Source organism: Microtus oregoni, unplaced genomic scaffold (assembly GCF_018167655.1).
Source record: "Microtus oregoni isolate MIOR12 unplaced genomic scaffold, Mior012 000027F_ref0000203, whole genome shotgun sequence".
NCBI lineage: Eukaryota > Metazoa > Chordata > Mammalia > Rodentia > Cricetidae > Microtus > Microtus oregoni.
In genome coordinates, this window is record NW_024543086.1 from 4,030,508 (window position 1) to 4,058,227 (window position 27,720).

Here is a 27,720-nt window from a genome sequence, read left to right on the forward strand (position 1 = left end):
TTCTATGCTTCGCTTGTATACACCGCAAAACTCTAGATCGACTTCTTTTTTTTTTTTTCAAGCACTCACTAACGAAGTGCTGACTTTGTTGGGATGGCTGAGCTAATTTCGTGAACTCAGTGTGAAACCTGAGCTAAACAAAATTGTGGTAATTTTCCTTAATTTGTAAAAGTGATTGGAGTGCAAACAAAATTTTCCTCTTGGGTCAATCCTATAATTTTCAATTAACTAAAACTAATCGGCAGGCAGGCACCAACCCTGTATTTTGTTTAAAGGGCTGGGAGGCATTTCTGAGGGTCAAGATATATTAGCTGAGATTTTTGCTTGGTGTGTGTGTGTGTGTGTGTGTGTGTGTGTGTGTGTGTGTTGTCATTGTGAGAGAGATAGAGACTGGGTGACTATGGAGCATGCTTGGTTTAATTCACAGTATAAAATTAGAGGAGAAGACACTTTGAAGTAGAAGATTGCAACAAAGAAGAAATCTGCCCATTGAATTACAGGATTTAATTGGGCTGTACTAACCGAACCAGCTTTGCGCTCCAGACCCTTTGTGTGAAAACAACTTCCCTTCTACCTAGAAAAACCTGGCAGACCTTCAATAATAAACGGAGGGAAAAAATCATGGATGGAGCTAGTCAGGTGATGGGAAGCAAAGGGCCCTGGAATTTACCACGCCATGTGTGGTCCTTAACATCAGGCCAGGCCTCACCTTTGAGCATCGTCTCCCTTCCCCCTTCCATAGCAGATTCTGAATGGTCAAAAAGAGCCTGGGGTGTTTGCTTTGCCCATTCCATGTATTTCCAGATCCTGCCAGTCCAGATCCTGCCTGATTGGCTGTGCCTGGTGGGAGGGATTTCAGATGCACCCTGTAACCCTAGCTGCTCACCACAAGGCAGGGCCATGTGCCAGAGCTGTTGGGGAGAGTGGGGGAGTACAGTTTACTGGGGAGTGAAGAAAGCTCCAACCCAGAATAAACTATGAAAACTACCAAATGTGTTTAATTCAAATGTTGGCTTGAAGAAAGGAGCACTGTTCATTAAAGCTCAACTCAGTGCTAGAGAGCAAACTCCAACAAGCTGGCCAAGCTGGAAGGGAGACCTTGGTCCAGTCTAGTGTTTGCCTGTTCTCTTCTAGTTCTCATATTATTTTTAGTAGTTAACCAATTATTTCATCATTCAAAACCACTCCACCTACATCAGCTTTTAGGAATAATAATCATTGCAATATCTTTGGTCCTATATTTGTTGAAATGGGAAAATCTGTCTTAACAGAAACAAGTTTTTAAAAAAATACATGCATATTTATACACACACATATACATACATATATATATATATATATATACACATTCAAGTAAAACACACATCTCATGAGGCCATGCCAGCTCCAGAATGACTATCTGTAGTCCTGCTTACCTGTATAGATGAATCTGCCTGGAGTCCCTTTGCAGAACTGCTTGGACTTGTAGGACAATGTGACTTCCACAACGCCAGGGATGTGCCGAGGAGGTGTCTGCACACGGATGGCATGGGGAGTAATCAACTGCAGGAGACATGGAAGGGGGAACGGTCACTGCAACACCTAAAGCACTCGGGTCCCAGTTGCCCTACTGGCTCTCCATAAACAGCGCTCTAAAACACATCATTAACCTGTCAGTGGACACAATCTGGATGGAACCTGTAGGAAAGATGCTGACAACAACGTTTACAAGTGTTCTGTGTGCAGCCACAACAGCGTTATCTGAGTTTTCCTCCACAGAGGCCCTGAGTTTCCTGATTTGGAAAGGGAACCTGGCCGAATGAAATGGTTTATCTCCTACAGGATATCCTTTGGAAAACCTGCTTGCAACAGATGCCCAAAGCAGAACAGAGCTTTGCCATGCTTCTCCGTGTGCCTGGTGTTTGAACTGAGCTCTTCAGCACATGGAGGGCACGGAGGTAGGAAAACAGGAGGCCCGGGGACGCTAATTAGCTGCAGAACACATGTAGGAAACGCCCTGAAGACCATTTGCCACATTGACTACCAGAGGCGCAATCAAAGCACTTTAAAGGGGAGAGCAAAGATCTGCCTTCCTGGGATAGCATATGGCTCGGGCTAAACTACAGGTTCTCTATAAAAGAGAAATGGAAGGTTGGGGAGAGGGCGGTCGGATGGCCACCCTTCCACCATGCAATATCCCATGCGCACTAAGAAAGTTCATTTCTGAACTCTGTTGGCAATCCAATTATATTATGAAGCAGAATGCATTTTTTATTACTCTTATCTCAGTTTATATAAAGAAAATGTTATTAATGGTCATAAATGGGCATTATCTGGATCTTAAGGAAAAAAAATCCAGCCCTGGCATTTGACTGTTTGACCCATGATAGAGCTGCATTCTAAAAGTTCTCCCTCTGTGAGGTAGTAATGGCCCACTCGGCTCAATGCTGTGGGATAATCTGAACACACAGAGAATAGTATATCCTCTAGGGCAGTCTAGAGTGAGTCAGCTCCAGCTTTTGTTTATGTTACTGGATGGCAATGACAAAGAACGAGGTTTTATTTAAGCGTGCAAACCACCGAGTTCAAATGTTTTTGAGAATCATGGGCGAGGTGCTGAGAAATCACATTCAGGCCCTGGTTGCCACCGAGGGAAGCTGTCTTGTGTTGGGCAGAAGGACGAGAAAGTTGTCCATGCCAAAATCCACAAGTAATGTCATTAAATGTTCCAGGAACCACAGAGAAGACACCAGGGTAAAGTCATCTCAGGAATCAGAAATGCTTTAGTCTCTTCTCTAGAATACACAGCAGGTCTGAGCTGATTGGCTAGAGATTCACAAAGCGATGTTTCAAGATGACCGTGCCACAGTGGAACTCTGGAAACCAAGGGAAAAGCTAAGATTCACTCACAAAAAAAAAAAAGCAGCGACAATTTTGCCTTGAAATTTTGCCCTAGACTGGGAAGCTCATGGAAGGAAAAAAAAAAACAAACCTATTATTATTTTGCTAAATAGGCAGAGTCTCAAGCTCCCTTCTAAATACACACCTCTCTACACCCACAGGTGAGTGTGGCCCTCAGCCTTCCTTGGCAATGCACATTTGTGAAGGGGACAACAATTGATACAGAGACTCACAACTGGTCAGCAGGCAGAGAATAAATATCTATAGAGCGACTGGCCACAAATGAACCATCTGGGTCATGCCACCTCCCTCCAAAGCTCAGGAAGCGTTACATCTTCCTGTAGCTGAGGGTCTATTGGTAGCTGATGGCTGCCAGGAGAGAGGAAGACAACTTTCTTTACAGATGTGGCCCCTGATAGGCGGATCAGGCTCCAGTGGGTGGTCCTGCCTGTGGACACAGGGGCAGCACTAATTAGACTCAGGTTAAGTTTTTAAAAAGACAAAAATGAGGAAGACATGAATATGAGAGAAGGTTCTCTAAGTGTAGCTTGGTGTATGTGTGTGTGTGTTATGTGTTGTGTGGGTATGTGTGTTATGTGTTGTGTGTGTTTGTGTGTGTTATGTATTGTGTGTGTTATGTGTGTATTGTGTGACTATGAATGAATAGATGAAAAGGAAAAAGTATTCTATTCTTATTGAATTCCTTCCAAAGTGCTTTGAATGCTGCCTCGAATATGTACAGCATATGTAATGCAACTTAACCTTGATACATCAAGATCATGTTTGCATTCCCCTGTCTGATAGCTTGCTGCAATACAGAAAAACACTAAATGCCTGCTGAAGTAGAAAATGCTGTTTCCATGCCTTAAAAAGCTTCCAAACAGTCAAGCACTTGACATTATTTCTGTTTTCTTCTGTGTCTTTGTCCTCTGCACCTGCTAATCTGCACTTAGAGTTTGTAGGCATAGAAACAATGAAACTTAATTTAATACTGCGTAAGAAACAAGAGAGAAACTAGGTCCAGTTTCAGAGAGTATCCAGTGCTCAGCTAGTCTCTGAAGCCCCACCGTGTGTTCTCTCTGAGGTCAGAGAGATTTTCAAGCAAGAGTTGTAGTCTGCCTCTTCATAGGAATCCAGACAGTTGTGACCTTTATGCTACGTACAATTCTTAGAAACCTATTTACTGTTTGCCATTGAGAATTTCCTGATTGTCTTTCTCCCATTAAACAGTTTTTGAGATTAGAAGATGTTGAATTCCTATTCTGTTCGTAAAAGATATTTAATGAGGGGCTGGAGAGATGGCTCAGTGGCTAAGAATATACTATTTATTCTTGCGGAAGACCTGGATTCAGTCCCTAGTCACCAACATCCACATGGTAGCCCATGATCATATGCAATTCCAGTTCCAATACCTTTATTCCTGACCTATATAGGCACTAGGGATCCAATACCTTTATTTCTGACCTATATAGGCAGTAGGTGCACACATGATACATATGCATACATGCAGGCAAAACATTCATTCATAGAAAATAAAAATAAAAAATTTAAAATATTTTATGAAATAAATGCCTTCATACATAATTTTCCAAGGATGCATGGAATAAATTCATGTGTAAATGTTCTCATAAATCTATTAGGTATTTGACTCCAATAGGTATAAGAATCATTACATCATTTGATCCTACTGCACGTACTGGCTTTGTGGGAGCCTAGGCAGTTTGGATGCTCACCTTACGAGACCTGGATAGAGGTGGGCAGTCCTTGGGCTTCCCACAGGTCAGGGAACCCTGATTGCTCTTCGAGCAGATGAGGGAGGGGGACTTGATGGGGGAGGGGGAGGGAAATGGGAAGCGGTTGAGGGGACGAGGCAGAAATCCTTAATAAATAAATAAATTTAAATAAAAATAAAAAAAAGAATTAAAAAAAATCATTACATCACTCTATTCTTCTTAACCCAGTAATAGTTAACACATTCCTCAATTAAGTTACCTTAAAATAATGACCCGGCTAATTTTGCACTCATATCCGCACATGGATTGCTGCCTATCATGTTTCAATATGTTAAGAAAGAGGAGTAATTCTCAAAGTCTGACTCAATAAGAAATGATGAAGTAAAAATTTCAAGGTATTGAAAAGCTGGAGGGACGGCTCAGTGGTTAAACTGCTTACTGGTCTTCCAGAGAAAAAAGTCCTTGGGTAGCATACAAGTGCTTTAAATCAACCCAGCTCCAGAGGATCCAACACCCTCTTCTAATATCTTGGGGTACTGCATGCATGCACGAGCTCACACGCACACACACACACACTCATTAGTCAAAATAAAATAAATCTAAAATTAAAAGAAGTTAAGACAGTAATAATAAAAGATCTACACTAAAAGAGCATTTTATTCTTACATTAGATGTGATTTATCTTCCTTGTTATATGTGTACTCATCCCTTATACTTACACAGGAAGTAACACTGTAAATAAATTACTGTGGGAAAATATTATCAAAAACACAAAGTAGAATACTACCAGTTTGGAGTACTATGCATGTCATGTGATTACCCAAGAACTAGATGTGTAACTACACAGAGGACACCTCAAAAGGGAGGCAGTGACGTGTTCACAGAAAAGGCCTCTGGTAAAGTTGTAGGTAGCTTTCGTTTCCTCTGATTGACTCTCTAATGTCTCCACCTCTTCAACAGTAAAAATGCATGCATATTACACTCGGGGGAAACCATGAGGTGCTGTGGAAAGACGGAACACTCGTGGCCTCTTCACAGCCTGGAGAGGCTACCAGGCCACCAGTAAGCAAGAATGTGGTCTCCTCAGGCTGCCTATGTGAGTGTTTGTCTTCTCCAGACTCAGATAACAGGACCAGAAAAGCCCTATGGAGTGGAACGACAGAGGAAAACAGACTATGGAATGCAGGGGAGAGGCATGCCTCGGGGGAGCTGTCTTCTCTGAGGGGCCATTGCATGTGCTTTCTATAGCTCTCTAGTTCTCAATATGTAATGATGACAATGACCTAAGCAACAGTGACCCTTTGTGATCTTCTCACAGGGCACTCAGCCCTAGCTTGAGCTCTCTCAGTGACATATGCCCTACAGACTTCAGGAGGCAGATATGGCTATTAGCTGGCTCATAGGTAAGGACGGTGACTTTCAGGAAAGTTTAGAAACATAACCAAGGGACCTATTAGAAGCAGCAAGCTCCCCAGACTAATGGCCATCATCATAATGCCACACTGTCTCTTGACCGCTTATCATTTTTCCATAATTTCTGGTCCATGGACTTCACACCCTCTCTGCCTTTGAAAACATCAATAGCACCCCTAGTACATCCTTCACCCTCCATGTCCGGGAGCATAGGAAGCACAGAGAACAACCATTACTATCCTTGTGAAGCTAAGCTGAGAACAATTCCCCAGCAGAGCTCAGAAGTAACTCCACCATCAGCCCACACACATGTCTTCCAGCCCCTGGCATGATATGAAAGAAAAGCGACAGGAAGCTCTGAGCCGTGTGCAAACAGATTACTAGAAAACACACAAATGATTTCAAATTTTCCCTACTAACCTTACGACCCTGAACTACCTGCAACGTTAGAAAGTTGAACGATAAAAAAAGAAAAGTCTAAAACAAAGAAAAACTCAAAGGGGTAGAGAAAAGGAAAGGGCAGTTTGTTGTTCTCTGGAAAACTATCACTAATCGTCAGAAAAAAATCGGAGTGGGGTCCAGGTCTTTGACTTATGGTGCCTGCGCTCTGCTATGGTCACTATCTATGCCTCAGTTTACCAACTGAATCATAGGCTGTATGAGCTCAGATCATCTCTGTGGGAGCTGAGAATAATATTAAATATGTTTTGTGTTTGGTTAGTGCTTCTCTAGGGACCCTAAAGTGCCTTCTAGATTAATTTTTTAATTTATGTATTAATAATTCTCACAGCATCCTCCCTCCTTCTCAATTAGAATGATAATACCCATCTCTTCTGAGATAGGCAGGGGGTGCTGAGTGATGGACATGGAACAGACACTTAAATAAGGAAGTTGTAACATAACGCATAATTAAAGCTTTGAGACCGAATCTATCTTAGGAGCTCTGAAGAGAAACAGTGGCCAAAGGAACAAACTTGCTGTTCTTTCATTCTGGAGCATTCTGCTTTTTGTTAAGTAGAAACGGCATTTCAAAAATATTATTTCGGGGCAGGAGAGATGGTTCAAAGGGGTAAAGGTGCTTGTGGCTAAGCCTGGTGATCCAAGTTCAATTCTCTGGGACCCAACCAGTGGAAAGAGAAGAACCAATTCCCACAAGCTATCCTCTGACCTACACACACACACACACCCCACCACCACCACCTCTACCACCACCACCAACAACAACAACAATACTAACACCATAAACAAACAAACAAACAGAGGCCTTCATAGCAAGCTAAACTAGGAAACCTGTGCTCCCGAGAACAGCACAGCTCAGCCTCCATGTGTGCCTCCTGGGTTCACCTGTGTATTTTGACTCCTACCTAATCAGACTCCTCTGGCATTTGAAACACAGATTCCTTCATTCCAAAAGAGTGTGTGTCTGGGCATCAGCATGTGAATTCTCATGGAAAGAGAGAGTGAGCGAGCGAGCAAGCAAGCGAGCAGAGGCGTTGAATATTGCACAAACATTCTGGTTTCCTTTCATCCTTCCAAGAAATAGCTAAAAACCAATATTTAGCACAAAGGTCAGTCTAGTGAATCCCAAAAGATAAACTTGTAAGGAAGACTTTTGAAACTCAATCTCAGGAATTGAATTCCATAGGGGAGTTAAACCTAGCTTTGGAGTAGCCAGTGATGCTTTTGAATGCTGCTTGACACGTCTCTTACCAGAGAGATAGACATAGATATATATAGAGAGAAATAGATATAGACAGATATATAGAGGTGTGTGTGTGTGTGTGTGTGTGTGTGTGTGTGTGTGTGTGTACTAGAGGACTTTCCTAGGTTCTGTCTATGTTCCGTGCATAGAATCTCAGCTCCTTGAAGATATGATATGTGCTTGTTTTTTTTTTATTTTTCCTGAGACCATGGAATAAGTCAGTTCCCATAAATTACTTTTCAAAGACTGAATGAATAAATAGCAAGATGCCTTAAATACCCCCTCATAATTAAGGTAAAGACTGAATAAATTCCTCTATGAGTGTTGAGAAAATAAATAATCGGGGCTAGGGGTATAGCTTAGGGTAGAGCAATTGCCCAGCATTCTTGAGGGCCTGAGTTCAATCCCAGAACCACCAAAGGAAAACAGATGAAAGAAATGACCAATACCGTTCCGTTCGGAATTCTTTCTTTTTCTTAAAATAAATAAATAAAAATAAAAGCAAAAAGGTTTTGACTTGGCTACCACAAACCTCCTGCTATCCTCGTTAAGCGTTCCAAAAAATCCACTGCCTAGTTCTTTGGAACAGGAAGTTAACCGTGACCCTCAATCAATGCAGTTAATTGTATCAAAACAGAACAGCAACGGGACCTATTTCCAAAATAACAGATTGGGGAGAAAGAGACTAAAATAAACATGGTGGACTTCAACTGCCTCTGGTTTTGTGGGTTTATTTGTTTATTTGTTTTGTAAGTCGTTGTTTAAATAAACCTTCCCCAGCTCCCTTCCCAGGATGTAGCTCTGGGCTTCACCAAAGCCTAGATGGCATCCTGACAGTCTGGGAGTTAGCGAGGAGCTGCTGCCTGAAGCCCAGCAGAGACTCGCAGGGTAGCTCAGCCCTGGGTCTAAGCAACAAGGAGAGCACCTTCTCAGAGGGTGCCCGCCATATTCAGGCCAGACGACTACGGCTCCTGACTAGCCTGTCTCTGGTTCCATGCTCCTGCCTGTTCGTTTAGAAATTAAAGTATATGAAAAGGAAGCCTGGTGCATTTATAGAAAGGGCTGATTACTTTCTCTGAAGTTTACAGTTTACAAGTAAACTTGTGAAATGAGGAGAAGAGAGAGAGAAAAAAATAACATAGTTAAAAGCCAAAATACTGACGGAATAATCTGCCCTTCATCAAGAGGGCTTTTGGGTCCTTCAACGGTATAAAGGCTATCAAAGCAGAAAGATATAGCCCCATCTAATACCCATGTGATAGAGTCCATATTTGCATTTTGATGCACTAGTATTTACACGTGTATTCAGCGGTGTATCATTCTGCACACCCTTTTCGTAGACTCGCCTCTTCACGGCAGCCCTACACCTGCCCTGGCATGATGTCTTTCGGGGATGCATTATGCACATCCTGCTGTTTTAAGCAGAATGTATTTAAGTCTAGCTGCCAGCTCTTTCTTAGTGACTCAGAGCCAGAGCCACCATGCTTACACTTATGAACAGTCATCCATATGCAGCCCAGTAGTACAGTTCTCTGTCTGCTTTTTAGGCTTTCGAGTTCAACCCTAGATGCAAGGCTGTCTCCCTTCTGCTGTTACTGGGCCTGATCGGAACCGCCTGGCTCTGGTCTGCTACTTCTTAACTGCACCTGGGAAAGCAGACAACATGCTTTGGCTTGGTCAACCTCTATCCTGAAATTTTGTGGGGGTAACACTATTTTGACATATTTTACTAAATCATCGGTTTTGCTATATAGAAGGTTAGGAGATGGCGCAGGACTCAGGTGGACTTAAGTTCCAACCAAAGCTTGGCAAATAACCAGCTGGGAGGCCTTGGGATGCCATCTAACCTGCTGAGTTTCAGTTTCATGTAAGGGACTGGGGTAGGGAGGAGATAACTTCGAAAAACTAAATACCTGTATCAATGTCTCAAAAAGAGCTAGTTTTTCTACCTTGTAATCTTTGCTATTTCCATTCAATTTCTGCTAAGGTATTTGTGTACATATTTATCATACTATAATTATATCTAAACATCACATATATCAATGAAAATTATTATATCTATTTAGTAGTGATTGGAGAATTATCAAATTAAAAAATTGCTAGGGAATATATGAATGAATGAATGAATGAGTAACAAAGTAGGCAGAGTCATTCAACAAACATAATAGCATTGATTTTCTGGACTTTGTGTCAGGCACTAGAAGGGGTTAAGCTGAATTTTACAGGGACATCACCTTCAAGGGAGAGAGAAGATCCTTCATGTAAACCCTGAGACTATTTCTATATTTTTTAAAAAAGATGCTAGCTCTTTTAGAAATGATTCTCCATAAAATTACTAGGGCTTGAAAACTGTTCTTCAAACTCACAGCCCAAGTTTAATGTAACTGATTCAGACAGATAAAATGCATAATTCTGTGTCATGTATCTTCCAAATAATAGGTAGTTAATACATCAAATCCACGTAGACTTGGAAGCACAAATTTAGGAAAAATTAGACAGCCATCAATTAGGTTAAAATGCATACCTTATCAACTTTGAATTAAAGCTAGAAGGGCACAGGGAACATAACACGGCAGGGATAAACGCATGAAGTTAGCCATAAGAGAAAATATCCGAGGAGATGCTAACCTTTGCTTTCAGAATACTGATGGGACGAGCAGCTCATTGTCACTGCAGACTAGAAGTTCAGGTAGATTGTGGGTGCAAATGTTGAAAAGAAAGTGCCCCCAAGGTGATCTGCATGATCCCCAGAATAGAAGCTAAGGAGGAGGAACCTGGTGTAGGTAAAAAGAGGAGGAAGTCTCCACTCAGAGCATTGGAGGACGGTCCAGAAACCCTAGCACTAAAGGTCCAGGAAAGGAGCACAGTGCCACACAGATATTCCTTTCCCTTCATGAATGCTGCATGACTGTAGCCAGCGTGGATCCTCTTTGTTTAAGCACATCACATTCCCATGCTTTCTGGTTTGAAGTTATGGGGGTATACACAACACTCCTGCCGAACACACCATGAACTCGCTGAAAACGTCAGCTTGAATCTTTTTGCCAACATCACATAATTATCAATAGAGAAGGGGAAATTGCAAGCGATTTGGTCATTAAAGGTGAAAATATAGACTGGAGCACTTTTAAGGAATGGAACCACGTGACTATATTAGAACAGTCATTAGACCGTCCTAGCCTTTCTTTAAATATGCTAGCTCATTTAGAAATGATTCCCCATAAAATTACTTGAGCTTGAAAGTTGTTCTTCAAAGTCCTGAGGAGCTGTTGGCCATGCATGGGTAGTTGCTGGGAGAGGGAGAATCTGTCTTTGTTGACGGTTTGGCCACTCACAGAGTTCCCATGTTCCAGCAGATGCCCCACAATCATATACATATAGGCAGAGCGAACTAGTCTTAGTGGGTTATAAGAAGAACAGGTGGAGCTAAGAGAGGACACGTGAGGAGAGATACAGAGAGACTGGGAGTGGGGAGATGGAGGTGGGCATTCTCAAGTCTCACTTTATGCATGCATAACAGTCTCTCGAAGATAAAGAAAAATTGCGGGTCATATACAAAGTCACAGATTCTGAAAGAGCTTAAAATTTTTGTCCAGCAACTTCTGCATGTTCAATGGGTATGCATTAAAGAAATACAGATTTTTAAGCAAAAATAGAGAAGAAATTAGATGGCTACCAGTTATTTAAGACCTACAGATTAAATTAGCCTTAAATGTACCTCAGGTCTTTATACATATGACAAATGAATGTGACTATTTACATTTAACCATATGTTCATCTGCATATCCTATATTATGAAATTTAAAAGCGGTGGTAACTGAGTGATTGTTTTCTCAATATGTCTTCACTTCTTATTTTTAATTTAGTTAAATTTATTTCATGTGCCATGCGATATGGGTAGGCCTTAGAGTGTTGAGATGAAGTGCATCCAGTTTGGAAAGATCGGTGTTTATGAAAGTACACCCAAAGCCTATAGTGACATTATGAGAGGGCGATATTATGTGAAGCTGAATGGGGGTGAAGCTGGATGCCAGCGGATGTAACCCCAGCATCGAGATGCTAACATGCTCCCGAGACAGGTCATATTTCCACTCGGGAGCCTTCTGCTTCCTTTAAAAGTAAAAAGGCCACACTTTGTGTCTGAGACACATTCCTGACGGCTCCGTGACTCTACATGAAGTCCAGTAAAATCCAAGGGTGGACAAAGTGTCCTGGGAAACTTGCTGTGGCTTACTCTCATGACTCATCATCACCCATTCCTGAATATCAGTCACGGAGACGCAAACGCTGTTTACGCTCGCTCTTATGACAGCCATCCTTCTCTGCTTTGCATACAAAGGAGACCAGTCAGTACCGACAGATATAAAGTGCCAGCGTGTGTTAAATCCTCCATTTCCAGTTCGGGGTTTCAAGTTGCAGAACTACTTCCCAGGCCCTGCAAGCTGCTATGGACCCAACTCCAACCAACTAAGGTTTTCCCCCAGCAGTCTCTTCTGACTTCCTCTCCAGGAACTAGGTGCACACAATACCCTTGCTCTGGCTGAAGAGGAGAGCATGTTCCCCCGTGTAAGGCTCATTTGTTTGTATGGCTATGTTGTGCTGGCTTCTCCAGTCTGAGCTGGGGGTACTGCCAATCTTTAAATAGAGCTGTCCTACAAAATCTTATGGCATCCAATGCCAAGCGCACACTGAATAAAACCAGATGCAGTGTGTATGGAAGTCTGTTCAAGGCCTTGCCGCCCTAAGGAGTGATGGCTCTAAGCATTCCTGGTCTAATCTGGATAATATTATGCAAATATTTCAGGCGATTTTTCTCACATCTTTCCAGGCCCCATCACTTTCACCATTGAATTTCATAACTTGGCTTCATTAACATAAAATCAAAATGCATGCCATCCCTTGCAATCTCTTTCCTGTACAGTGATCAGGGATTCTGCAGCTACAGAGGTTTGCAACATGTTGAACACCAAATCCTAGGGACTCAGGGCATGATGGCGCCTCAAAAGTTACACAAGCGGAAGCTCAATGTGTTTCTCTCAAAATTTACCAAAGTCAATGGGGTTAAAAGAATTTCATTCTCTCATCTGGCGTGGGACATCTATTAATATCCCTAGAAACTAACACTGCATGGAACTATCTGGAGGATGGTGTTGTGTATACTTCCTGTTTGTAGCAAATACTAGAGCCCGAGGACCCGAGAACGAGAAAGTACTCACTGGGGACAGCAGTAGGGAGAGCCAACTTCGTGACTAATTACATTGTTTTGGTGATGGCCTAAGAATGCTTTTGTAAACCGGCTGGGTATCTGGTGGCTGCCAAGTGTGGTCCAAAGTAAAGAACAGAGGTGTGAACTTGGAGCTGCCTCCCACCGCATTCTGTCCACCTCTGCCTCTGTTGGCTGTGAGGATTCTGAGGAGAACATTCTAGAGGAAAGGAACTGTATGGTTGATTTTAAAGAAAATGCAGTGTAGATGCTTCATCTCCAAGTGGGAAAACCAAGGCCCAATCCCCGCCACTGAATAGTAGCTCTCTATTTTCTGAGTAGTTCGACTTGAGCAACTGCCCATTCTTGACTTTTTCCCACCACTAGCCCCTGTAATCTACACCATCACTTAGAATATATTCTGCTGTTACCCCCATCTCAGTGTTGTACTTTAAAAAAAAAAGGTCAATTAAATACCTTAGTATGCATCCTGTTTGCTATTTCTGTGATTAAATAAAAAGATCGTGAGAGCCTAAAATATCTACCACAGGGCCATCCAAAAATAATTGGAACTTGATTGGTTTTCTGAGCCGTCTCCCTCTGACTCCCCGTCTTCTAGAACCTTGCCATGAACTGCAAGCCACAAATTTAATACTAGATTATATAAATGTTATGCAACTCTCTAATTTGTTTCATCGGAGCAAGTTGTCTTTCCAAGTAAAACACCAGATCCCGCAAAGGCCGACTTTCATTGCCGCCGGTACCTATCCCAGTGTTAGCCAACCGGTAGGCAAGGCAGCTCCTACTCATTGTTTAGAAATGGAAGGAATTCAGAAGAGATATTGAAATGATGATGCGCTGCACAGACCAGTCGCACAGGCCCCTCCCTGCTCCACGTGCCCTGTGGGAGGTAAAGCACAGCACCCAACCACACTGCTGCTCAAGGAAAGAAAGGAAAAACCACTCACCCACACTCAAGCTTAGCTCTCATCAACCCCGGTGGCTTTCCTCCGTGGATGTATAAAACACTACAGTGCATTTTCTCCTAAGTAACTGGGGGTAAGGCAGGAAGACGGAGTTAAAAATATTATCAGTTAAAAATTGACTAACAGGGAGGATAGGAAAGAAGGCAAGAAACATCACAAAAAAAAGAACAAAAGGATGGTGAATACAATCACAGGAATCCTGTGACAGGAGCGCACACAGAGGGCGGGCGGGACCCATGGAGCATCACCTTTCCCTCTTCCAGCCCTCGGGGGACAGCAAGGGGCTAAGCAGAACTACTCATTTGCAAAAGACGACTCAGTGGGAGAGGAGCACACGGTTGAGGGTAAATTAAGCTGCTCCTATTTTCTCTGCCTTTTCTTTCTTTAAATTCTCCAGCTTAAAAAAAGGCTGCACGTAATAGCGTCAACTGCTCATCTACACCACTATCTGCTTGTCCTGGTGCACCAGCCTCGGTGCTCTGGGCTATGGAGTGACGGAGATGGAGAAAATATTAAAAAAAAAAAAAAGCCTACTTCAGATTACAGGTACTGGATCTTAGAGGTGTCATGTCCACAAATCACGTGGTTAGGAATAAAGGCATTGGATAAACAGGGACCTAATTCCAGAGAAGCGGCCCAGGCAGGTTAATTGTCTTGCTCCTTGACCACAGCATCTGTCCTTTTTCTTTACTTTGTGAGGATAACTTCTCCCTAGAACTTGGTGACTCCAACCAAAACATACACAACTGAAAAATGCAGGGTCTCCCTCGTAGATCTGTGAGACTACATGCCACTTCCACAGGCTGGTGAAGATGCCAGCACTGGTAGGAGCCCTGCCCCCAGCATGGGGGCAGTGCTAGCAAGGACGGGAACAACACCCTAACCTCAGGGGTTAAGATCTCCAGATGGGGGGCCATGGTCCAGGTTAAAGCAGGAGCTGTTGTGAGGTTGAGCTTCACAAGCAGACCTGTGAGTTCAAGTCCCACCTCTAACCTGAAAAAAACTTAGTAGCTGACCAACTACGGAGTCTCCTGCTCCTGAACAGAACAGCACTGTGTGCAATGGTTCCACGGCTTGCATGACAGCCATCATAAACACTTGGCATGCTGCCTGGCTGGAAGTAAGGTCTCCAGGAATGCCAGCTACTTAGTCAAACTGTATTTTCCTAGAGCTTTATCACAGATACCAGATCTTAAATACAATATTGAGCTATGATCCTAGCCAATCCAAGCCTTGACAAATGGCTTTGAACTTGATCGATAATTTATTTTGCCCCATAAAAAGCAAAAGACTTCTGTTTGATTTAGAATTAACCACCATTGTTACCTCACCTGTTGCTATCACTATGATGCTCTGCTTCTGTATTGCTCAGATTACTCTATGAATTCCCACTTCCTATGATTGTTCCTTTGCTCAAGATTACATTTGTTCTTATTAGTACAGTGCCTACTTCTCTGAGATTACACTGTATGGATCAGACTACTGTCTGATAGGATCTGGCTATGTGACCTTGTTAATTCTACAAGGATAACTGCTAAATTCTCTTAGAAACCACAACATGAGTTTCCACTGAGACAGAACTCCTAATTTAGGACATAGTTCCTTAGGACACTTGAAAAGAGGAGAAGAGCAAAAAGCCAGCAGGTACCCTGACCTGGAGGCCACCTCGACTCTGGGCAATGCATGGCAGTGGTATTAGGGGGCCAGGAATGGGAGAAAAGAAGATACACAGTTACTGTGAGAAATTCTCCTTTCCGTGCCTTCTCTGTTACTCACTATGTGGAAACAAATCTTTCAAAGCAGTTTGGTTGTCAGCCTTGGCAAACCTAAGGTAGACAGTGTCAACCGTGGCTACCTTTTCACCAACAAGAATTGGGAGAATAGAGATGAGTCAGGCCACCTTGCCAAACTAGCGTCAAGGTGGGGCACAGATGTGTGAGGTCTTAGTACGCCCTTTCCCACCTCCAGTAGAGCCTACTAGCCTGTAGCAGGCACACTTTCCTTCCAACTGCCCTGGATTAATCTTCTCTTGTCAATTAACTTTCTGCCCATTCTGATTTCTACCCCAGTCCACATCTGATCGCTCTGACACAGGGACCACCTTGGAGTTATTCTTTCCCCTGCCCTGCTCCCCAATAAACAGCAGAAAAAGTGACAGAAAGATTGAAGATGTGGCTCCCAAGACCTGGGAAAGACTATTCTCATATAGAACACTGTTTACCTCAGGCTGAAGACACCAGCTGGCAACAACATGAGCCATGGAGCTGATCCCTTTCATGTGTACCCTGGTGCTTCCAGCAAAAAACGCGAGACAGTTGGCAGGAGGACATTTAGTACACTTTTCTTGCCCAGAATGTTCTAGCTTAGATAACAGTTAGCTGGATGGACTGAGAAGCCTGGTTCTGATTCAACTTTCTAAGAGCTTTACTGCTTTGGGCAGAGTGCGAAGCGATCAAGGCTGTAGCAGCATGCTGGCTAGGATGACCAACAGGTCGAGTGGGTGGCTGCTGGTGCAAAGAGTATGTGGATAACTCTAAAATGGACAAGGTCCTCTTTGGTGTGTTAGTCAGGAAAACATGCCCGACTATCACAGCCAACCCTCCGCACATTCTTGCAACCCCGAAAAGAAGAAAACAAAGCTTCTAGAAGAGCTAAGTGGTGGCACCCTGCTACGACAAGCAGGATCAGGGGTCACAAAGCTTGGCTGACTCTCACTTCTTTGTATGACTACATATACATCGGTCCCCTTTCTACCCCCGAGGGCTCCGGGTCATCACTCTTAGTCAATGGCTGTTTATCTCTAAGCCTCAAGGCACAAGCTGCATCTGAGAGTGTGTGTTGGTGTGTGTCACAGAGAGAAGGATGTGACAGTATCTCAAATGCTGAACACTTGGCCTAGATCCCAAGACTCTGCAAGGCCAAGTAGGACTACTTAGAAAACAAGTGGGGTCGAGCCACCTCCGTGCTCCTGTAGTCTAGGTTCTGTATTTAATTTGTACTTTGGGGTCCATAAGGGCTTTGAATGTGTGGGCTAAGATACCTGGGCTCCAAATTCAGATAATGAAGGTGTCTATTGTGACCTCCCTGAAATGACGATGCTCGTGTTCTCAGATCTTAAATAAATGCCAGTTATTTGCTGGATACGTCAGCCAGGTCAGATGCCCAATGCTGAAAGCACTGCACACATAGAACACTCACGGTCACATGGTGGGAGTCACACTATCAAGGACCAGGGGAAGCTGAATGCTCTTTCTGTGGAAAACCCTGGGTTCTTCAGGGCCCCCCAGTGACTCATTCTGTTTGAGAGTCACTGTGTAAGTCGAGGACTCCCTGCATTATGACTGTCATCTTAATAGGAGACTCTGAATCTCAAAGTCATAGTTGACTCTGTCTATGGACTGTCCACACATAATTGACTTGCTTCCGTTTGTACATATTTTCCTATACATTTTATAACCTTGCATCTTCTTTTCACTCCCCATTATACAAAAGGACCTTCCTCCTACCAAGTCCAAAAGGACAAACCGCCAAACAGCAAGCTCTGTTGGTGTTCATGGCTTAGATGGAAATGATTCCAATAGCAAGCAGGGTCTCCTGGAAAACTGAGTTCATCTTTCCTAGTTTCCAAAGTTCTATAGACTGGAGGTGGGCCACCCAGAGTGGTACCACTATGTCCTACACATTCTATTAGAAATTCAAGTATAGACCGTGTCTTCAACTAGACCAAGCTATTAGATATTAATGTTCAGACAACACCTACCTCACTCCAGACCAGCATGGTACCGAATATGACCTGTAACCCATCAAAGAAATTGTCCCCTATGATGATCACAGTCGCGCCTCCCGTCGTCCATCCTTCACTCGGGCTGATGGCTTTGATACAGGGAGTAGCTGCTTTTCCACACACATGAAAAAGAGAAGGAGTCTGCTGTTAGAACCAAGCTTTAATGATGGGAGACTTGAGAAAAAGAAATAAAAATCTTTTATCTTTTCACTAACAGAAAGTCTCTCAAGACTTCAACATTTCCTCGCCACATCAGGACCAGAAACCCAGGGAGCCACGTTTAGTTCTTAAAGGCATCTTTTTCATTGCTCCTATTGAGATGCATCCATTTCTTTCACTAATCTCTTTATTAATCTTGAAAGCTTGTGAAATGTAACCCCAGAAGACAAACTGAGTTTATCAAATGCTAGAGATTCTAACACAGTGAAAGCGTTACAGAATCGCTTCAAAGTTGAATATAGTTGGTGAAGGGAAAATGTCTACATTCTTAAGTGAACATTCCTGCCCAATGGGAAGCTAACAAGGCAAGCGGGAGGCTGGAGCAGGAAGGATTTTTGCTCGTTGCTTTTCTCTCTGTAATAACAACACAGCAACATTCCGCAGTAAAAAATCATTCCATTTTTTTTTTCAAATACATGTCATGGCTCCCATTTTATAGATTCAAAGTTCCAGGTTACTTGGGGTGTCTTATGCAAACAAAGAGCAGTGGTCTTGCTGAAGCCCAGACCTTCTTCACGACCTGGGCTCTGTTGTATTTCCAGGGCATAAAAATGTACAGACTGGTTTCTCTTTCCATTGCAAATGACCTTCATTTGCAAAGGCTGTGACTGCAAGCACAAGTTAGGTGGTTTTCCTAATGAGCAGCTCTTCCTCTGGACAGTACTAAAAATACACGGGGTGCTAAGATTATGACTTGGAAACCTCTCTGAAGGCAGCTTGAGGCCACAGAAGGCCTTTAACCCATCAGTGCCATGCAGTTTGTCTTCTGATAGTCATCCCTTTACCAAACAGCACCCCAGAAAACCAGACAGCAAGTGAGACAGTGTGCAAGAAGAGAGAGCGAGACCATCCTCTTCCACAAGTATTCAAGACCGACTTCCCAAACACCGGTGCCAAGGAGAACACCAGCTAATTACAAATGTGAGTGGGAAGTACTGGAAAAATAATAATAATTAGGATTGGACTTGGTCAAATTTGGCAAAGTCTCCTGTTTTAACTTTTGCAAGAAGCAAAGAAAACATTTCGTTAATCCCCGTGGGACCAGTGTTCACGTGCCACCACACAAACAAGTAGGATGGTGTTGGTCCGGATTCAAATTAATCCTCCAAACCTTGCACAGAGAAGTTTGAAAACATCCAAACCAAACATTTGGTGTTGGCTGAACTCACAGGAACACATCTGCAGCTGAAACAGGGCAGCTTGGGTACTTACTTTCCTGCATTTTATCCCCAAACAAAGCAATTAATTAAGAACATATAAAGGATCCATGACTGAACTTCATTCTTGTCCAGTTTTGACCTACACAGGGCGGGGAGGGAAAAGTGTCTCAAGGGCACAGGACTTTTTATTCTACAAGAGCTTTCTTGAAAACTAAACTGTTGACCCACATGGCTACAGGCTTCTGAAGCAATGGCCTAATACAATGTAGGATTTCAAGCTGTTTATAAAATAGATAAGTAACACCCAACTACAAAAATTTCATAAAACTTAACCATTTTGGAAACATTTTGTTAGTATCACCAGATATGTTTTTTATTGATTTATAACTCCATATATTTAGGTAGCAGGATAACATACAAAAGATGTTGCTGTCTCTCTAGATGCCTTGGGAAAATATTCAATATTGGTTTAGGTGACCTGGGCATGAAAACGCCATCTAGCTGCGAAGCATGAACTGCAGTAGTGTCATTAAATGCCGAGACTGTTTATCCATGCAGATTTCAAAATGGTCTTTATGTTAACATCTATTAGCTTTGCGGTTTCTGTTTCAGTTTTTTTTATGATGCAGACACAATTGTTTTTAGATGAGCAAAGTCTCTTCTAACTTCTTAAAAAGGACACAAAAGGGCACAGCTGAGCATCTAAAAGAAATCTATGGAGAGAACTTACATGGTTAGACCTGTTGAGTTTACACTCGATTCTTTTCCTTGTTTATCTTGTTACTTACAAAGTACACATGTGTGAATGTGTGTGTGTGTGTGTGTGTGTAGGGGCTAGGTGTATGTGACTGTGTAGGTGTTTGGGGGTTTGGAGATGGGTGGGAGTGTAGAGATATATTGTTGCGTTGTATGCGCATGTGCACACGCACACAAACACACAAACCACACACACACTTGGAAATACTTGAACTAAAGGAAAGTGATACTGTTGTCAATTACTAGGAGCAACTGTTCAGAAGCCAACCTATCGGTCAACTAGCCAGGGGAAAAGAAGAGAACACTGAGCCCTAAAGGAGGAAATATCCAATGCAATACCATCTTGAGGGACGGATAAAATATGCAGACAACAATCCGAACAACGTGTTCCAGCTAATTTAAAAAATTTTATGTAAAGAGCCTTTATGTGCGTGAGTATTTGTGTGTATGTGGGATTCCAGGTGACATGTGACCAAAGTCTGGAAGACAGGATGCACAGCACTTCTCCACAGCGGGTCCTTCTGAAAAGCGAACGGGACTGGACTGGGTTTGACAGGAAAAGATGGCTATAATGTTCATTCTATTAACATTTATATGGCTTGATGTGTTTCCGCTGAGCAGATACTAAGGTAACACATGAGTAAAAACTTCAGTGGAGCAGGACATGTGGTGACATTTGTACTTTTTAGAGCAAATCAATACTAAAAAGTAGCCAGGCCAGGACCTGACATCAGCTGGGATTCTTAGCGTCCTTGGATCTCCTCTCCCCTCCTCCCTGCTGGTAAGTTGTCTAGGGATGCTGCAGAACCTTCAAAGCAGCCAGAGTCTCACTTCCACTGATGCCATCCCCTCAGAGGAGCAGGCACAGACCATTGTTTTCACAGCCCCGCTGGCCGGCTCCAGCAGAATTGGAGAGCAAAGAGATTTGCAGGAGCTGGATAATGAGCCGAGATCATCCATAGCATTCTTTCCCAAAACAAAACAAACAAATAGAAAAATCATTATGGCTTGGGAAGTGAAGGGGCAGATCTGAAAGTAGGACTGTTCTTTTTTTTTTTCCAAGCAGGAAATTCATGGTTTAATTAATGAAAGACTCCTTCCCATCAGCGTATTTTCACACTCTGTCCACAAGGGCAACAGACCCATTTCTGGCTCTAAATTGCATTAAAAATAAAAAGTTTTCCCTCTTCTTTTCTTGAATGCTTCCCCCACCCTTTACCAGCCACCAGAGTCGAGCTTTTCCTTCCTTCAAACTGTGACAATAACATGATTACCCCGCCAGTTTAGCATAATGGTTCTGAAGCGCTCCTGGCACGCTGCAGAATTAAAGTGGGAATTATTAGGTAGTGCCTCTTTGTTATAATGATCACTCCCCAAATAAAAGCTCTTCTCCCAGAGGTACTGCACGGCACAGAATGCTAATTCTGAAGATTATGTGTGCGCTTTTATTAAATATTACTATGCCCTCCCTGTTTGAGGGCTTCTCTGCTCTGATTGTTTTATGAGGCCCGTGTTAATGTCATTCCGTCTTGCTAGCAGCGGGCACACATTTTAGCGTTTGTATGAGAGTTGATCAAAGGCCACGTGCTGGGGGAATTGCTGAGAAAACACGGACAAGCGATAAAAATCTAACAGATTAATTGGTTTAAATTTCATTTCAGGGTGTTGAACTTTGGCTTGGGACTTTAATACGACACTGTGAGTCAGGGCCTAATTACCCGATTTCCAATTTGCTTTTGAACAATGGCTGCTGCGAGAAGAAAAAAAAAAAGCGAAGAATTTTAAAAAAAAAAATAGGAGAGAGCAAAATCATTCAGCCCCCAGTACATATTTAACAAGCAATGTGTGTGTGCAGACAATTGCATTGGGGACATTTCTGGATCACCTCTTCCACCACCATCACATATATATTTTCTTCAAATCACCTCAGAAGGCAAAAGAAATCACAAATGCCCTCAGTGGTTTAAAACTGTCCGGCTTACAGAACCAATGCTACCTGATTCTAGCTAGCGCTTGCACCAGAAGCACCAGGCTCTTGATTAGCAAGGTGAATTTACAAGCTCGGCCTCTGATAGAAATGACCTATTTCATTGATAGAAAGCCAGGGTCTGGAGAGCCGTGTTTACCTCAGGGTTTACTGGTGGCCTTGGGAATAAGGGTTAATTGAGCTCAGAGGTGCCTTCCCATTGAGGTGAATTAGTGGTGTGTGTGTCGATCAGCAGGGTCCTGGGGCTGCTCTTGTTTTTGCCGCTGAGATCTCTCTGGGCTCTGATCTTATTTAGGGTAGCCATAAAGATGACCCAGTTCAAGGTTTATCATAGCTCATTTCCAAAATGAGAGTCAGGTGGCCATTGTTACCTCACAACAGAAACCTCACTAAAGGTGTGTTATTTGGCTCCTTCCCTCCTTCTCTGTCTTTAAATATCCTAGGCATACAACACTCTTATCAGTTGGCCAAATGTGCAAATTGAGGAAGTATGAATCGCAGTCTGTATTTCAAGGTGGCATCCATTATGAACCGTGAAGCAGGTACAAGCTTGTTCTCCTCTCTGAATAAGCGATTCTACAAAGCAGGTACCTGAGGCTCCCAAATGAGGTGGCGTGGATGGGCACCAGCTTTTAACGCTCTCTGAGTGAACACTGTTGACATCGTTTGACATCAATTCCGACATTCCACATCTACCATTTGGTGCAGCCTCCGGTCACTTGCTCCATGAAGACTGCCAATAGCTTCCAGAGGTTGAGACTCCATAGATTTGATACAGAATACACAGAAAAATGCCTATGTGTGTCCGGTATACAGTACACTCACTTCTGCCATACCATATATTATTACTGTCATTGGCTTCCTGCTAATGAGCATTTATTTATTTCCTGAGGTGCCCTATGCACTCATCACTTAACCTTCTGAAGAGTTTTTAGTTTAGCTGTTTGGTAATACGTTCAGCTAAATGGACGGAATAGTTAGACTGAACACCAGAACATCCCAAAGTAAAGTGAGTTTTTGTTCTTGTTTTGTTTTCATTTTTAAGACTTTTTTTTTCCTGGAATTAATATTCATTGGGAAACATACCAGAACTGTTTCAGAGAAAATGGCTTCACTGTTCATTCTCCAATGTCTGAAACTTGTTAGAAAAATGCTAAACCCACCAGCTGGACTCCTTTATTTTTAATTTAATTTTAACATTTATTTGTTTGTTTGTTTGTTTGTTTATTTAGGGGGTATGCACATGCCAGGGTGTGCACACAGAGGTCAAAGCACAACTTGTGGGTGTCTGTTCTTTCCCTCTACCATGTGGGTTGCAGGGAATCAAACTCGGATTGTAAGTTTGGCAGTAAGCACCTTTACCTGATGAATCGTCTTCCCGGCCTGAGCTGGGCTCCTTCCAATGGCACCTTTGTGTGCTCATAAAACCTCACTCCTCTTTATCTGCTGGGTTTTCATAACGCTGTGTTTGGGAGTAACCCCATTCCAGAAGCTGTTGGGACATGGAGGAGCCCTAACTGAACATAGCCTCAACAATTTGCGACTTTCTTAAGTGAAATGATCATCTTTCCCAACTGCTCTATTGACTGGCTCCCAAACCAAGCAGTTAAAGAGAAGAGGACCAGCAGGGTTTGATGTTAGTTGGAAGGTTAGCCCTCTGCACCTTCACCATGCGCAAGATCTATTCTTGGTCAACTGCCCTTCAACAGTGTTGCCTGAGAAACCAGTAGCTGCTGTAACACTGGATCAGACATCTACCATCCATCGGGCTGATCCCATGTGCAGGATGCAAACACTCCCACAGATGCCCCCCCCCAATTCATAACAAACAAATTCCGTTAGTAAGTAACCAGATGTGACAGCCTTGTGGCTGAAACTGTAGCAGTGTGTAACACATGCTGTTTGAAGGAGGTACCTAAGTTCTGCTTTCTCTCACAGTCCTCTCTAACTGCACGGTGTAGCTAAGTATTTTGTCAGTTATTAGAGAAGGTTTTATTTTGCTATTGATCTGCATTTATTGCTTTGTCTAGCAAAATATCTAGGTGGTACCTTGCAAAGAATTACAGTATTTTATATACAAGAGTCTCTCGCTGTCCATCTTCTCCCCTCTCCCTTTCTCTCTCTCTCTCTCTCTCTCCCTCTCTCCCTCTCTTCTTCTCTCTCTCTGTGGTGTTTGTCACATTAATGAGAAATGTAAGCCATGATATAGAGATTTCTCAATACCAGATGCAATTAAACCTATTAAATATTAGATGAGGAAATTGAGACTTTCAAGCGCTTTGCATCCTTTATCCCAAAGTGACTTCATCTGGCAGAAAAGCCCTTTGCTCTGACAGCATTAATGGTTCTCAATGAAAAGGAGGAAAGAAGAAAAAAAAAAAAAAACCTCCCAGTCACTAGATGGAAACATTGCTCCAAAGACTGTCCCTACAGAGACAGGAGGACGGTTATCTTCCGCATCAAGAAATGACAGCTATGTTCCAAATGATGCCACCTGTCAATTACAGACCAGCCCATGGCCTATCTACTTCCTGTTTGTTTTGGTTTCCTAATTTCCTCTGAAATTTTTAAGTACCTTAGCCATTGGTGGACATGGCACCTGAGCAAGAGAAGGGAATAAATGTGGTCACAATTATATGCTGGAACATTCCAGGGCAGGTGTTTCTGGATTTCTGAGTCTGCCTCTCTGAGAACCACAACTATTCGTGTTCACTCTTCAGGGCTGTTTAACAATTTAGCTGTGGGAAAAAAAAATCTTGACATTTTGATGTGTGCCTATAACTTCTAAATTGCACTTGAAAGATTGTCGAAGGCTTTTGGATTTAATGACAGGCAACATAGCATTGTTTCATAATATACAAAAATTGTTTGTTAAATACACACAGAAGCTCCGAGTTTTGTGACTCGGGGAGGGAGGAATACACTGCATTCCAACTTGCATTTCACACGTAAGACCTGAAATTAAAATGCACAAATTCTAATTCTGAACCAGAGAAAGGCAAACGTGGCCACGAGCTTTCTCTTTCCTTCCCTTGTTCTGTGATTGTCAGCCACTCCATCACTAAGTAATAGGGGGGAATAGTCATGGAGGGGAGGCAAACCCTCCGAATGAATTATTCATGGAGCCAATTGTGGTATTTGTTGCAGAAATAGTGAAACCGCTTGCCTCTGATGACACAGTGAGTAAATAATTCTTTTTTCCCAACAAGGGGAATTATTCTGCACAAAATTAATTTCCCCCTCTTCTCCTAATTACCCTGCTGTAAGGAAAGTTGGAGAAAGCAAAGGAAGGGAAGCAAAGAAGTGGAAACCACCTCCCTCAAACCGACGCCCGACATTAAGAGAAGGGGAGACCATTTTCTGATTTAACAACAACAACAATAAAATCATGTAACTACTTCTTCAAGGGATACAGTAGTCTTTATTCCCAAGCAATCTTCCTGAGCCTGGAAAATCATAAAGTCAAATATGAACATGTCCATTGGAAAATCTGTGACATTAATCTTGGCTGGAGTCGTATTTTTAACAGGACTTGAATGTGTGTGTGGGATTATCCAGATGGCCATACAGGAATCGGCCTGATAGGATTAAACCTTTATGCTGAACTCCACTCCATCTGTTCACCAAGGCCTGCCTTTTCTTGTCTGAATATGAATTTTTAGCTTCCTGGTGTCTGGGAGCAGGACTCGGAGGGCAGGGAAAAGAGAGTTTGCATGCAGGTGATTTAACATTGGATTAGTCTGGCTCCGTTCACACTAAAAATTGTACTAAAATGTTCAAAAGTGTGTTGAATCTACTCTTTGTTTTTGTCCCAGGGTTTCTTCTTCTTACTGAATTTGAGGGTTTATTCAACGCACTGTCATCCTAGGTATGTTTGGCGACATTCGCATGAGAGCAGAAACGGGGGATAAGATGTGGCAGCCTTGCCGCAAAAATGTGACTCCGAGCGCAGAAGATATATAACATTGAATGGATGACTCAGGCAGACGACAGTCACCGGGGCTTTGTTCTCCCTCCTCCCTCATTACAAGACGGTTAGTAGTAGTCTCTCTCTCTCTCTCTCTCTCTCTCTCTCTCTCTCTCTCTCAACAAATTAGCTGCTACAATTCTTACTGTCATTTCTGTTAGGTTTTGTATGTTTCTCAGGCAACATTCTTATTGGAGTGAGGCCTGGGGGAGGCTGCAGTTTACAATTTAATCTTGAATAAAACAAGCTGGGCTCCGTTGGTGCTCCCTGCATAGAACCTCTGAAGCAGTGGCCAACGATGCTCTCAACTGGACGAGCCAGATTATGGAGGCTGCAGGGATGGAGGCCAGGGCACCGCCAAGAGGCAACACCTGGAGAGTGGCTCTGGAATTACTAGCAGTGACAAAAGACCTAGTGGAGAAGAGCTGTGACAAGCTTCCCAAGCAAAGCCTGCTGGATTCGTGGCTAAGTTGCATGAATGGGAGACCTTTCATAACCTTTCTTATCAGATGTTTATAGACACATGAGCAGTAGACGTGTGTAATGTGTTTATGATGAAAACTATGACAGACAACAACCTGTGATGGGCGTGGCCCTAAAGAGGAGGAGACTGAGTATTCTAGCACCCATCTGTGGACATCCCATTTATCCTTTTCCACAGGGACGCAACACCATCACAAATGGTGCAACTCGGCACAATATCAAATAATGTTAGCCACTCCATATATGGGCATTGCTATTGTATCTAAGTAGTTCCCTGGACTGAACAGCTGGGCAGCAGAGAGCAGTGAAACCTCCCACCCAGACTTCAGTGTGCTGGTGGGAATGTGTGGGTAAACACCTCATAAAAGACTCTTCGATTTCTTCAGTTGATAGAAGTTCTAGACTTAGAACATGGACGTGTGCACATACATAGTCCCAGAGTCTACCCTGCACGTTTTTAACTTGCTTTGCCCAAGGCAGGAGCCACTGTCCACAAACAACTTATTCAATGTTTAACAAATTAATATGGAAAATTCCTAACTTAGTTCTATTGCCAGAGGTAAGGAGCTACCAGATGGCACACTGGTAGACCCCCTTCATCTTCACAAGGCTCTACTGGACAGCATGGGTCTTGGGACCAACTTTAGATGCTTGAGCCTGTAATTGGTAATCAGAGCTGCATGATATTCCAGGAGATCTTCTGGTAGTGATGCTTTCAAATCCTACTGAGAAAGACTACAAAGCAAGCCCTCATGGGACCGGGCAGGGAGTAAATATAACATGGAAGAGACGCTGTTAGATTTGGCAAAACTGCTGTCCTTTGAGCATATGGGTCCCACACTGGCAGCTCTTTAATTTGGATCCATATTTTTATATACAATCTTATTTTTGTCAGCAACGAAATTCTACCTGAATTCTAACACAAGTTAGTAAATAAAGTAATGAGATTCCCTGGGGCATTTTCACACGCATGTGTCATTTCCCTTTGTTCTTCTCTGTGCCCCTCATCGACCACCCCTCCCACCTACTCTGCCTCCCTCTTGCTAGTTTCCAACATTATGTCAAACATAGGGCTAAAGACTAGATCCCACTCGTGATCCCCCAGTGCACAGAGCATAGAGACCCTCCCCAAGTCGGGGACCAATCCTTGGGTGTTCGTTTCTGCAGTGACTAATGCTGCCACTGACTCATCAAACAATAAATGCAAACGCTAGCCATCGCTGCTTCTGGTTCTGCTTTACATCCCCACCCACCCTCCCCAGGCACCGCGGGAGTTCCCTAGCTTGCCTTCTTTTGTAGACATACAGTTTCTGTAGAAACACTTGGGCAAAAGAATGCTGAAGGATTTCCACTGTCATCATGCAAGATAGCACAGACAGTGACTTTTTAAGGAGCCCATGTTTTGTAGGTGAGCTGCGTTTCAAAATCAACCCTGCCCAACTTTTAA

The 27,720-nt window shown here is 43.0% G+C and overlaps 1 protein-coding gene across 4 annotated transcripts in view; it reads right to left on the reverse strand.

Moving 5' to 3' along the window:
- Ebf1 (EBF transcription factor 1) overlaps window positions 1–27,720 on the reverse strand; it is a 386,285-nt gene that overhangs the window by 77,047 nt on the left and 281,518 nt on the right. For 2 of the 4 annotated variants that reach the window (XM_041676119.1, XM_041676117.1), the window contains exons 9-10: window positions 17,678–17,808; window positions 1,416–1,542 (exon numbers count right to left, since the gene is read on the reverse strand). In XM_041676119.1, the coding sequence (XP_041532053.1) occupies window positions 1,416–1,542; window positions 17,678–17,808 (258 nt within the window). Of the gene's footprint in view, window positions 1–1,415; window positions 1,543–17,677; window positions 17,812–27,720 lie in introns of all 4 variants that reach the window. The other 2 variants (XM_041676118.1, XM_041676116.1) reach the window with 1 other exon arrangement.